Source organism: Ochotona curzoniae, unplaced genomic scaffold (genome assembly GCF_017591425.1).
Source record: "Ochotona curzoniae isolate NIBS_2020 unplaced genomic scaffold, NIBS_Ocur_1.0 contig_66, whole genome shotgun sequence".
Lineage (NCBI taxonomy): Eukaryota > Metazoa > Chordata > Mammalia > Lagomorpha > Ochotonidae > Ochotona > Ochotona curzoniae.
Window position 1 is genome coordinate 20,811,274 of NW_024466512.1, and position 13,756 is coordinate 20,825,029.

The 13,756-nt window shown below is 52.2% G+C and overlaps 1 protein-coding gene across 5 annotated transcripts in view; it reads right to left on the bottom strand.

Moving 5' to 3' along the window:
* Window positions 1-13,756, bottom strand: part of SUFU (SUFU negative regulator of hedgehog signaling) — a 102,228-nt gene that overhangs the window by 27,021 nt on the left and 61,451 nt on the right. For 3 of the 5 annotated variants that reach the window (XM_040992202.1, XM_040992204.1, XM_040992200.1), the window contains exons 4-8: window positions 12,801-12,943; window positions 11,848-11,933; window positions 11,513-11,585; window positions 7,258-7,414; window positions 5,401-5,512 (exon numbers count right to left, since the gene is read on the bottom strand). In XM_040992202.1, the coding sequence (XP_040848136.1) occupies window positions 5,401-5,512; window positions 7,258-7,414; window positions 11,513-11,585; window positions 11,848-11,933; window positions 12,801-12,943 (571 nt within the window). The remainder of the gene's footprint in view (window positions 1-5,400; window positions 5,513-7,257; window positions 7,415-11,512; window positions 11,586-11,847; window positions 11,934-12,800; window positions 12,944-13,756) is intronic. The other 2 variants (XM_040992203.1, XM_040992201.1) reach the window with 1 other exon arrangement.

The following is a 13,756-nucleotide window of genomic DNA, read 5'->3' on the forward strand; positions in this document are numbered from 1 at the left end:
CTTCCTCACCAAGGTGGGCTCCTCAGTCAGCAAAGTCTTCACTCTCCTGCCCTAGCCCAGAGGGTACTGGTCACATGCTTTAGGGGCAGCCCTAAAGAGAGAAAGGAGAGGCTGAATCACTGACAGTCCGTATCAGTCACTATGTTAGCCCTGGCGTCCTCGGGGACGCCCAGGAATGGGAACCAACTAGGGCTTCAGGGCTTGTGATTACTGGGAAGTGAAGCAAGCGGCTTTGGCACACAGAACCCAGCCCTACCTTCTCAGCCTGTTCTTCGCCTGGGAGATTAATCTTCTTGCTTTCTGATTGCTGATAAAAGCTCTGAGCTTCCCAGAGAAAGAATCACTGGCAGGTCTCATTTCAGGGCAAACTGGGAATGAGAATGCTGTGGATGGGAGGGCAGGGGAGGGGAGGTGTTTACTTCCAAAGTTACTGTTAAGAGCAAGGCAGTGTCACCCGGTGAGTCTGACAGTCTTTGAGAGGGATGATGTAGTGAACATTAACAACCAAAGGACTAAATGCCACATTCCCACTAGGGAACTGCCAGGATGGGATGGCAACAGAGTGCATGGCTGAAGAAGATGGGGGAACAAAGCCTGAATGAGGGTTAGGAGACTCCCAACTCAACCAGGACCTCCTCTGAGTTCAACGGACCTCGGGGAAAAGGAGGAGCCCTGGTACCCTGAGGGAGCCTGCTCTGTCCTTTTCCTGTGACACTGAGTCACTTCCTTTCTCTAGCGCTAATCCCGGAGCTTCTCCCTTCGCTGCTGGAGTGACTCACTGCTGAATGGCTGGATGACATGGAGGATCAAGGATAGGTGATAAAAATACTTCTGCTTGTGCAACTTGAGGAAGGGGATGCTGCATTTGAACTGAAAATTCAAAGTGCCACTCGGGAGTCCCAAGGTCAGGGGGTCAGCATGGCCATGGTGCTACCTCTTAGAGTATGTAGAGTCGAATGAAGTTAAAACAGAAATTGGCCCAAAACAGACTGGCTGTGGGGCGCCTAGATACCCTTTCCAAGATGCACCATTGAAAAAGGCACATACAGGCACTTCACAGGGCAGCACGCACCACGGTGAAGTCGGTAGAAAGGAAGGCAGTTGTCCTGCAGGGAACAAAAAGAGCCTTACAGGGCCTGGCGGGCCCTACACACTGGCTGTGCCTTTCTGAGTTCTCTTTCCAGTGCAAACAACTGCCCTTCACCAATGTGGGAGTGGCAGCAAATGTGATGGGACAGGCTCTAGGCTGGCCACTGGGCTGATCCAGGAGACCATTCAGACCTGGTTACCCAGCACTTCCCTGTGTGTGAGCTGTACCAGCCCAACCCAGCCTCTCCCCAGATGGAAACTCATCAATTATCCTGAACCCAAGTTCACTGGTAGGTTGGATGGAGATATTTTTGTTTCCTAATTAATCTTCATAAGCCTCATAAGCTGAACAAAAGAAAACAAAACAAAGCACCATTTTTCTCTAAAGGCTGACTTCCTGGTTGGAAATTAGAAGGAGCAAAGTCCCTCTTTCTTCCCAAAAGGCCTTGCAGATGGGAGCAGACACATTCATAAAAGTAGCTGGAATGTGCATGTGGGCATGTGTGTGTGTGTGCACGTGTGTGTGTGTGTAGGAGGTGTTCCAGATGAGAATGTCACAGCAGGATAATTCACGCTACAAAATTTTAATTCTCCAGGAAAGCAAAGCAACAGCAACAGCAAAACCTCAGGAGCTGCTGGTGCCACTCCAGGAGATCAAGAAACCCAACTCCACAAGCTTGCTTTTCAGAGGCCTCTCAACTGCAAAAAGCACCTCCCGCAGTCAAGAGCCTCCTCTCTGACACATGTACCCACACCCAAGATCCGTGACCCTTCCTGGGAGGGCGTATGACCCAGAGGGCTCCGGCTCAGTCCCCAACTCAGGCCATGAGTCACCAGCCGGCCAGGGAGGAGGAGGAGGCCTGTGACACAGAAGCAGGTTTCCAGTTACTGTGCAGCAGTTCACAGGATCATGTCCTGCTCCCCACGCAGCCTCCACATCGCTGTGGTGGAGAGGCTCGGGGCTAAGGCCCAGATCCCACAGAACAGTCCACATCTGGCCAGGTGACTTCTGACGGAAAGGATGCCAGGGACTCCCCCTCCACTATCGCAGGTCTCCACAGACACTGGTCGGCGCAGACTGTCCCGTATCACAAAGGGGCTGCTTTTTGTGCCTCCTAAACTCACTCAGGCAGGCGGTAGGGGAAAGGCACAAGCAAGCAGAGGAGGCTTTTCTCAACTGATCATCTTGGGAGAAGCCAGACACAAATTTCACGGCTGGAATGCAGGGTTGTGAAATGCCAAAGAAGTCCCCAAGAGGGCCAAGGGCTCTCCTTCCCGGAAGGCAGCGGGAGGAGGGCTGGCAAGGGCAAGTGGGAGAGGAGCAGGTTACCCAAAGGGGCTGCCTTTCTGGGAATCAGGAAATAAGCCCCAAGAAAGTAAGAAATCCCCTAGCCCTGGGGTAACAGAGGGCCAGGGCTGGAACATGAAGACAACTAGACCTTGTGTCAGAAAGAGGTTCTGGGATGATTACAAGCTGGTTCATTATATCTGGGGTTGGGAATCACCAAGCCTCGAGGTTTACCTAATACCTGTGCTCCCTGGAGTCGGTTTCTACCACAGGGCTTTAGCCTGGTCCTCAGTGTTACATGGCAGCGATAGGCCCCCTATTCACACCCCTGCTAGCTGGACGAATGCCACCCAAGGGGCTTGTGGGCTCTCCTGGGACCCCTGAACATGGGGTAGGGCAGCCCACAAGTGTTTCAGTAGCTGACAGAAGGCATTAAACTGCACTCCTTTCTTAACTTAGGTGAGTTACTTAGGTGTCCCATGCTGTCCTCATCTGTACAAGGGACACAGATCCAAGATGACCTACTTCACAGAGCACTCCGAGCAGCAATTGAGCCATGTGGGGAGAGAGCATTTGGAACAGCACCCAGTGCAGACTAAGCACTGGGTAAGTGTCAGCTGCCACTGAGGTGGACAGCATAGCAGGCCAGTGTTCAGCTATCTACTGCCCAGCTCGATCAGCTGTCTGGAACCCCTGATCCATCTTGGCAGCCTCTAGGGCCAGATACAGACCCACAAAGATCCATGCATCAGAGCTCTCTGTCCCAGAAATCCTGACTAAAGGGAAAACAGACAGCAGACAAAATAAGGCATGTGCTGGTTGCTCCCGCCCAGGGAGTGCTGCAAACGCCAGTGCCAGCACATTTTGGGTCGGCGTTCTCAGTCACAATCCATGTGGTATATCAGAAATGGGGTCAGGTCCCGGAGTGGGCAGCACAGATATTACAATTGTGCTTGTAAGTCTGCACTGGGCTCAACATCATCATCATCATCGATCCTGTGATAACAGGCAGTAGGATGCTGTGAGCCTCAAGGCTGAGCTGGAGAATGTTCTTGGGAAAGGAGGAGTTAGCACCATCTTGGAGCCAATTATCCACAAAGCGATAACCAGCAATGAGACCCTCCGAGGAGACACTATGGCTCCCTCCTGACAGCAGATCCTTGTGTTCTGGAGAGCTACGGGGAGAGGAGATGACAGCAGAAGTCTGGCCTCTCTGGCCTCTGCCCACCCACTTCTCTGCACCTCAGCCAACTCAAGCAAATAGTGTAGGCTGCTACCTCTTTGTCTTGGGTCCAGAACTGATGCCCCACTGCCTGGTCAGGGTGCATCAGTAGGAATCGAGAGCACTGTGCCCCCTTGTGAGGCCTGGGGGTGCAGCTATTGTGAGCATGCCCAAGACAGGCCTGCCCCAGACAAACAGGTGCCCCCGTCCTTCTGCTCAGGAGCCCTGGCCTTGCTGAGGGAGGAGTGCCCCTGGAGGGGACTGCTCTCAGAGGAAATCTGCTCAAGATTTGAAGCCTCCAGTGTCACTGGCCTCCCACCAGTGACAATGAGACCCAGAGTGAGAAGCCAAGCTCTGAGCAGGGGAAGGCATGTGTCCCTGGGTCAGTGTCCAGACTCACAAGTGGAGAGCTTCCAGATACCCCATGACCCAGCTTGAACATCTGTGTCACCAAGGGAAGATGCAGGTAACTCAAGCCAGCTACTTCAGGGCAGCTGGCGGCAGCTGGAGGTACCAGCAGAGCTTCTCTAGACTCCTGCCAAAGAGCACAGCTTCTCAAACCTTCGGATGGTGGGCTCACCTGGGGAGCCAGCCTGTGCAGCTCCATTCCCAGAGAGACTCCCTCCTCTATAATCTGCTCCCATGATGCACACCAAACCAACCCAGCTTCTCTCCCTGCTTATTTAAAAAAAAAAAATTCTAGGGCCCCTTTGAGGTCCACCTAACACTCTCCTACCTCCAAGATGCCCTCCTACTCCATCACTTCCTGTTAACCTTTCTACAGCGTATTGTACCTCCACTACTCTGGGGCATCACAGATTGGTAACTGGAGAGGGAATCCAAAGCAACAGCCACTTCCAGCAAATGGCATCCACAGTTGGCTTCATATCATCACAGGCTCATTGTTTCACTCATGCTCTCCCAGATGAATACTCTGCAACTCATATGGCCTCCCGGTGCTGGGGCTGGCCACACACAGCAAGTGCACAATGAAAGCTTCTCACAAGAGGGTTTTGCAGGATCAGTTGATCTGTCTCTGAGCCCAAGGCCTAACCATTTCCTCCCTGGCAGGCAAGGCTCCGGCCTGGGTTGCCAGCTCCCAGGCATCCAACTGCCAGCACTTAGTCCCTAGAGTTGCCTAGGGACTCAGGGCAGAGGAGGGGTTGCTCAGCTTCGGCACTGCCCACCACATGTCCCCTGTCAGAGGAAGAGAGGTTGGAAGGAAGTGGATCTGACCTCTGGGCTAGCCGCAGTCTGTGCTCAGAGGTCGGGGGCTCTTGGACAGGCAGCAGAAGCCTGCAGAGGACTTCCCTTCCCTTCTCTGGCCCCAGGGAAGGCAGGCAGGAAGAAGGGCCCCAGCAGCAGGCGTCCAATGTGGGGCTGGCCAGACAGGGAGGCCCCCGGGCTTGCAGCTATCGGCCGGAGACCAGGCTCCAGGAAGGAAGGAAGGGCAACTCTGGCCGAGGCTGAGATAAGGAGGGAATCGTGCTCAGCACAATGGGCTCCCACAAGGCCAGGAGGCCCCAAGTCAGGTTGTGCCCCAACCTGGCCTCCCGCCTGTTCATGCAGCCTATGTAAATATTTACCGCTGTTTATATTCCTGCTCCGCTGTGCCCCTCAGAAGTTCTTTCCCGCAACCCGTAGGTCCATGTGCCCCAGACTATGGCCTCCCTTAAGTCCAGGATCCTGGGCCCATCCCATAAGGGCCATGGACATTGCTCTCCCTCATGCAACCTACATGGACAACCCCCTAGGACAAGACTGTCCTCTCATTCCAGCCCTGGGATACTGGAGAACTTACGGGGCCCGGTCGTGGGTGAGGCCATTCTGCCGCTGAGGGTTGATGGGTGGAAGGACGGGTTTGCTGTTGATCTCAAGTCCTCTCCTCAGGGTCTCTCGGATCTGCTCAGTGTCTGCAACAACAGCAGTGTGCTGCCCAATGGTCCTCTCGGCCTCCAGCGTTCCCACCCTGCCCTGAGACCCAGGCTGGTGGACATGCCCGGAAAGCTGCTATGAGGACAGTTCTGAGCCCATGCTGGGCGCTGGATAGGAGAGAGGGGTGAGCGCACACCATAAAGGGCAGGTAAGGCAACGTGCTCTTAAGGGGCTTAGAGGCTGAGGCCATCCTTGTGGAAGATGTACACCCAGCCTCGGAAGTCTCCCTGTGTTCCAGGCCTGATAACTCTCTGTAACATGGCTCTAGACAAGGACTGACTGACAAAGCAGCTGCCATTGCTCACTGAAATGAGGGCTAGTAGGTGCCTGCTGAGAACAGGTAGCTGTCATCACATACCTGGTTGGGTTATGGGGCTCACATAAGGTTTGGCACTGCTGCTCTCTCCCCTTTTGGGCTTGGTTCATCTCACCTCCTGGCCCTATGCCAGGGAGCTCGGCCCCTCATGAGCTAGCAAGGGGTACAGGCTGTGAAAGCAGTGCCTTGGTGAGATTATTTCCTTGCAAGGTACTTTGTGGTCTTTGGGCCAAAGTTTACTAATCTTGTCCCCTTTATCCAGATTTTGATCTAAGACTTGCCTCTATGGAACTGTAAACATGTACAACAAAGCACATTAACATTAGTTGCCCAAGGCCGAGGAGGGAATGGTTACTAACTTTTTTATTTAAACGGTCACAGTGGCATGAGTTGCTTTCATAATTTTTCACAACTAGTCAGTTGTGATTAAAGTTTTGGATAACACTATGAAACCTTCCTAAAGTTTTCTCTTTTGTCAAAAGCAACCAAATGATTCTGGTAACTGTGTACTATCTTTCTCAACCTCCAACAGATGTGGCACACCATTAAAACAAACAGGAAGGAAAGAAAGAAGGGTTAAATATGGTCAAATATTTGCAGTAGGGTTTAAGTTGTTCTTTACAGAAACAGAAAACCTTTTAAAAGTGTTAGCACATATTCAGGTGTTAACCAAGGCTGAAAGAATCTTATTCTTAAAAGTCAGAAAAGGGAAAAAAAAACAGAGAAAGGAAGTAGACCAAGAAGCCAGCAACATATGTATGTACATAGGGATGGCTGCTTTACTTTGGAGTTAGCTCAGGATGCCCTCTGCTAAAGTCACATCTGTTGCTGTAGCCAAGAGCAGCACGGGGAACTTCCAACAGGAGAGATGACATTTTCTTTCCTCAAGATCTTGTGTGAACTACCCACAGCTTCTCATTCTGTAACTACAGGAAAGCTGAAGAGGGGTCCTTTGCAAGCAGGTTTCACGCTCAGGTCTGTCTCATCAAATTCCTGAGAGGGCCCAAGACGAACAATCCTGGGGTCTGGCACAGGCTTCAGGTGAGAGTTGGGCCATGTGTTAATTCCATGGGTGACCGGTGCTTATTTTCTTGCACTTGCGTAGACTATGGGCTTTTCCTGTAACGGTTCTATGGCTTCCACTCACCTCCATGACCCCAGATCGCAAGACTCAAAGCTAAAACACAATGGGCCCCACTGGTGGTGCATTGAAACACACAGAGGAAAAAGCTAGAGATGGGCCAACAGAGCTCCCTTAATTCTGCCTGCTGGAAGATTTCACTTGCTGCTTAAATCAGGCCAGTAAAGAATCTACTAAATGGGCTGTTTTTGTCCAAAACCCATCCTAGACAGCTTGAATACCAGGCAAGAGAGAGGGAGGAAGCAGGGCTGGGTTGCAGCCCCCACCTTTGCCAGACAGCCGCCGGGGCTGTGTGCCGATGCAGATGCTCCGGCTGTCTTCGTCGTCCTCGGGGGGCCGGCTCAGGTCATCCCAGGCGCACTTGGCACTGACTCCACTCAGGTTGGAGCCATCTGTCTCGATGCCTTTGTCAACTCTCTCCTGCTTGAAAAGAACCAGAGAGCCAGAGTTCCTTCAGAGAACCGAGGCCCAAGTCACCACTGCCCTCCCCACTCCCATTGTACATGTTGAGCCCTTGGAGGTGCCAAGCATGGCGCAGCAGCTGTAGAGCAGGTCCTGCACACCTGCAGGGGAACGAGGAGGAAGAAAAAGGCCAAGGGGAGCTGCTTCTCTACCAGCAGCCTTCAAGGTCTGTGCTTTCTCCTTTCTTTCAGAACCCCGGCCTTGTCCACCCCACGCTCGTCTGTAAAGCAGTGAGGCAGACAGGATCTACTTCCCTAAGCCAAGTTTTTTTTTTAAAGATTTATTTATTTGTTTATTGGAAAGGTGGATATACAGAGAGGAGAGACAGAAAGGAATATCTTCCATCTGATGGTTCACTCCCCAAGCGGCTGCAAAGGCTGGAGCTGAGCCAATCCGAAGCCAGAAGCCAGGAGCCCTTTTGGGTCGCCCATGTGGGTGCAGGGTCCCAAAGCTTTGGGCTGTCCTCGACTGCTATGCCAGACCACAAGCAGGAAGCTGGATGGGAAGCGGGGCTGCCGGGATTAGAACTGGTGCCCATATGGGATCCCAGGCGTGCAAGGCGAGGACCTTAACCACTATGCTATTGCGCTGGGCCCTAAGCCAAGTTTTCATTCTTTCTCTCCTCCCTGACCCTCCTAAAAGAACCCTTCTTCCCTGTCACTGGAGTCAGAGGGAAGTCACACCTGCAGTTCTTCTTCTAGTGGCTAGAGGGTGCACTTGCCCTCCTCTGGTTGCCCAGGCTGACCTGTTTGGCCAAAAAAAACGGATTGAAGTTTGGTTTCCATTTCTTGGATGGAAGAGGGACCTGGGGGAACAGTGACATCCGTAATCAGCGCCTCCACCCCCGCCCCGCCAGGAGGCTCTGTCTTTGTGCAAGTCTTGGCACTGTTGACTCCAAACACTCTCCAAATGGCCTCAAGGAAGAGTTGTACTCAAAACATGCCTGGATTTTCTGGTAAAACACAGTTGTGAGATGCTGTGTTTTAGATAAAAGGTCATCTAGAAGGCTCTAGCAACCCTATCCATCAGCAGCCATCTGGGGCCAAATAAAGATCCTATGACTGAGCATGTCAACAAGGCTGTGCTCCTCCCACCCCACTCTATCTGCATTCCATCCCGAACCCCACACCCCGTGGTGCTAGGGGCACCAACCAGGAAGCTATCTGGGGTAGACTGCTCTCACTTGCTGGGACTCAGCACAAGTTTCTCTTACATGGAACACCTCTTCCCCTCCTCCCTTCCAGTGTTGTCATCAGCTTGCAATAACCAGGCTGGGGCCCTGAGCAGGAAGCAGGCGGGTGGCAGGGATGTGGCGACATGGCTCCTTGGCTCAGTGGCCGCTAAGCACGGGAACCCTGCCTGCTCAGGGGAGAGCCTGGATACTGGCTGCCCTGAAACCCTTCACCCAGCTAAGAGCTGAGAATAGATACCTCTTAGCTAAATTAGTCCAGCCCATCTACTCTATAAGTAAAAAGAGAGTTAAGACACAAAGCATTTAGGGGACTAGTTTAGGCACACAGCTTGTTAGTGGTAAAGCTTAACTCAAAGGAACAGGAGACAGTTCTAAGAGGAACTGACAGCAAGAGGCCTGAGATCAGCTTAAGTGAATACAGCAGAGCTCACCAGCAAAGCCAGATGCACCACTCTCCCATGGCTCCTTGCCTGTACAGACAGACCATCGGGTGCTCTGGGTTCTAATGGCTGGTTGCAGGGCAGACTGCAGACCACAGAGAACCATTCTCAGCAGGCAGACAAAGCACAAGTTGCTTGCCCTACTATTGTGAAGGACCAGGATCCTAGAACTGGATACTTATGACAGGGCCCAAACAACAGCCCACAGTGCCCCACACTGGATCCCAGTGTGGCTGCAGAAGAGCTCTAGGAAACAGCCTTCGTGATTCCAGGTTCCTGCCCAAGCAAAGCTACACGGAAATCAACCTAAAGCAGAGATGACAGAAGAACATGGCAGCAGCTGGAAATTTTAGCATTAAAATTTAGCATAGGAAAACAGAGGAGCACCCTCTGTAAATGAGGATGATATATCCTCAAGAATTCACAGATCTGCAGCAGAGAAACCAGTGACGGAAGGCTATGTACCCATCTGCCACTTCTCCCCCTGCTCAGGACAGGCAGCACCCATGGCAGTGCAGAGTTTCATGGAGCATGAAAGGAGGCAGCAGGGACATGCAATCGGTGGAGCAGGAACCAGAAGCACAGCAGGCACAGAACGAGCTGCCTACTGATCTTGCTCCCCGAGCAGATCATGGCAACAACTGTCATGCTCTTGGGTTTTTCAAAATGCACCCAACATGGGCCCAGAGTGGTGGCCTAGCAGCTATGGTCCTTGCCTTGAACGCGCTGGGATCCCTGTAGGCGCCAGTTCTAATTCTGGTAGCCCTGCTTCCCATCTAGCTCCCTGCTTGTGGCCTGGGAAAGCAGTTGAGGACGACCCAAAGCCTTGGGACCCTGCACCTGCATGGAAGACCTGAAAGAAGTTCCTGGTTCCTGGCTTCTGATCAGCGCAGCACCGGCTGTTGTGGCATCCTGAGGAGTGAATCATCGGACAGAAGATCTTCCTGTCTGTCTCTCCTCCTCTCTGTATATCTGACTTTGCAATAAAAATAAATAAATCTTTAAAAAAATAAACAGAATGCACCCACATGACGAGGAGTGCTTCCTCTAGAACACCAGAGATGACAGTGAGGCTGCTCAGGAGGGCCACTGAGAGGGGCAGCTGCAGTCTGAGTGGCTAAAGGCCCCTCTACACATCAGGACGCTGACCTAGCCAGGGAAGGAAGCGCAGGAGCTTAGTATCTGGCTTCTCAGGATGGAGACATGTCTCCCAGGGGGCACTGCAGCTGGCCAGGTAGCAATGACACTTGTACCTCTGTCTGGAAAGGGCGGTGGTAAGTATGGGGTGGCTCCCTGAAAGACTCTGTGTGCATATGTGTGTGTGTGTATGTGAGAGAGAGAGAGAGAAAGAGAAAGAGAAAGAGAGAGAGAGAGATTCAAAGGCAGAATGACATGCAGAGAGAGGGACAAAGGATTGGAGGAGTGAGAGAGGGAGACGGAGTGAGAGAAGGGGAGAGAGAGAGAGAGAAAATCTTCTCTCCACTGATTCAATTTCCAATGGCCGCAACAACTAGGGATGGTTCAGGTCAGAACCAGGAATTGCAGCTAGGTCTCCCACACAGGTTGAGTGAGCCCAAGTACTTGGGCCACCTTCTGCTGCTTTCCAGGCGCTTTAGCAGGGAGCTGGACTGGAATTGGAGCAGCCAGTCTCAAACTAGTGATCTGACATAGAATGCAAGCATTACTAGTGACAACTTAACCTTTTGTGCCATAACGCCCACCCTGTCTGTGTTCTTTTAGAAGGGGGGAAGTAAAGAAATGAACCTTGGGCAAGACAACCGTACTGATTAATTTTCTTTCATTGCTGGTAATCTAAGTTTTAAAAGTTGATGCATAATTTGCATACAATGAAATTCACTCTTTTTAAAATGCAAAAATACATGTCTGAGATAGACTTGCCCGAGCTGAAATCTTTTATTTTTTATTTTTTAAATTTTTATTGGAAAGTCAGATATCCAGAGAAGAGGAGAGACAGAGGGAAAGATCTTCCACCCATTGATTCACTCCCCGAGTGAGTGCAACGGCCGGTGCCGTGCTGATCCGAAGCTGGGAACCAGGAACTTCTTCCAGGTCTCCTACATGGGTGCAGAGTCCCAAGGCTTTGGGCCATCCTCAACTGCCTTCCCAGGCCAGAAGCAGGGAGTTGGATGGGAAGTGGAGCTGCCGGGATTAGAACCGGTGCCCATATGGGATCCTGGGGCGTTCAAGGCGAGGACTTTAGCTGTTAGGCCACGCCGCGGGGCCCAGGCTGAAATCTCTGTTTCCTTTCATATACTTGCAGAATTCAGGGGCCAAGCTCTAAATCATGCCATATTTCTAACTCAGTTACATATCAAGCTCCTCCATTTTCCCAGGGTTAAAGTCAGTGCTATTTCGAAGAAGCCTAAGTACCGTGTGCTAGAAAGGTTTCCCTCCCTCAAGACATACTTGCAGGTGTGGATCGATCTCAAATATGGTCTCTCCCCTCCGCATGTCAGTTATCAGCCAGGGGCCGCCAGCGCTGTGGACAAGCAAAGGGGTTACGATGGTAACTAAGGGTCTGGGGCTTATGGACTGGGTTGACAGCCTGTCCTGTTTGTTGCCCCCAGTCCCGAACACAGGGGAATAATTCATGGTTACAGACTGACAAGAAGTGAGCTGTCAGGAAACCCTGATAGGAAAACCAGTGCTTGAAACAGCAATGCAAGGGGGCACCCCACATGTGGGGTAACACAGGCATCCCCAGCCCCAGGCCCCCGCCTCACCCAGGGGCACGTACTCACACAGGCACAGTCCGCAGCAGCTCCAGGATCCCCTGCCCGTTCCACTGTTGGGCTGAGTGCAGCTCTTCAGTGCAGACACCAACAATCTAGACCAGGAACGTCACTGTGTGTTAATGGTCACCACCTCTCCTCCCGCCCTGCCCCCGACAGTTCAGCCACTCAGCTCTCTTGGGGGGAGGACCCCAAGTGCAGAGACCACAGGTAGGATCTGTGCTCCAGGCCTGCTCTGTCTAAAATTAGCTCACAAGCAACTTAGCAGGGCCCACCTGTGTGGCCAGGAGATGGCTGGGCCCACAGTAGCACCCAGACCTGCTCCCCCATTCCCCCGTCCATGTCTGGGAGACACAGGGTCTAATTCCAAGCTGTAGAGGAGAAAATCAGGCGTTGGCCATTACAGGATAAGTCTTTAGGCTACGTGGCTCTGGAATTTGGGAAGGTGATGAGAGCTGCTCCTAGCAGTCTGGCATCACAGGGACTGTAAATGGAGTCTGAGATCCTTCAGTCTCGGAACCACAGACCAAATGCTCTGGTGGCTTGCAGAGATGCTCCTCTCTCATTAGGGCCTAACTCAGTGTCAAGCTCCAGGGAACAACCAGACCGCCCCTTCATAGGGACATCCTCCGGACCCAAAGCAAGCCCTAGTTGCAGTGGGGGTGGATTCACATTCCTGGGAAAATGGAGCTGATTTTCTGTCAGAAGTCCTGTGTCTAGGGTCAACTGGGTCTTTATAAGTTCACAAAATACTTTCCCTGTGACCTCCTGTCCACTACAGTCATCCTCCCATGCCAGCACCCCTTCCCTCCCTCCTCCATCTCAGCTGGTAAAATCAGACCATCTGTTGACAAACCACCAGAGGGAACAAAAGATGCCAGGAGTGCAAAGGAAGCCTGTTCCTGTCAGGCCTGGACTTTTCACACAAGGGCGGCTCAAGCAGAGGACACCTCAAGGCTCACCTGGAGGAAGGTGACCACCCCAAAGGGTGTCTGCACGGGCTGCATCTGCGGGTCCTCTGTGAGTAGCATGTGCTGAATTCTTGATTCGCTGTTATCCAAGGGGCTGTGCCAAGACACGTGGTCCCCACTGCAGAAAGTGTTCTCTGTGGGAGAGACAGGAGAAGGCTTAGTGTTTAAGGCCTTGCACCCAGGCTTGGCTCCAACCTAGCATTTCAGAAACCCCGAGCCGGGAGGCTTCAACATGCTGGGAAGGAGGCAACACAGTCACTGTGGCTGGAAGCAAAGAGTTTGTAGCTATTTCTGAAGAACCAAGCTAAGCTGATCCTGTTTGCCAACTCCATTAGCCTTCAGTGGGAAAGAAGAGGCTGCTAGTGTGAATGCCTGGGAAATCCAGAGGTTCCTGGCATCTGCTTCATGCCCCAAGCACCCTGACTCAGGGTGGGGGCAGCAACCACGATCGTGTTGGAGGTCCACAGGGAGGCCAGAGTGCCGTGACAGGTCCTCACCGGGGAGAGACAGAGCAGGGTCTCTGGCCACTGAAGCTGTCAGCAGGGAGCACCGAAGCTTGAGTGTCGGTGAAACCTGCTGCCACAGGTAGACAAGACAGAAGGACTTTTGGGGAGCGCTCAAAATTTCTGGCAGATATGGGACAGATCTGAGGGGCAACTGTTTTCTGGAGGACATAGTGGTCTCACAACTTCACTACTGCACTTGACACAAGTTCCTGACTTCGGCAAGTGTTGTTCTGCTGTGTAAGGCAGCATAACATCAGGGGGAAAGACCCAGGTAACAAGAAAACGCTCCACAAAACCTGAACTCTGCCAGGGCACACACAGTTTACACACGTGTATAGGTTCCCTTCCATTTTTTCTCTTAACACCATTTTGCACATTGCACTTAACTAGATATTTTGTCAACCAAAGGCATTCTTTAAATGGCTATGTAATAGTTCATCA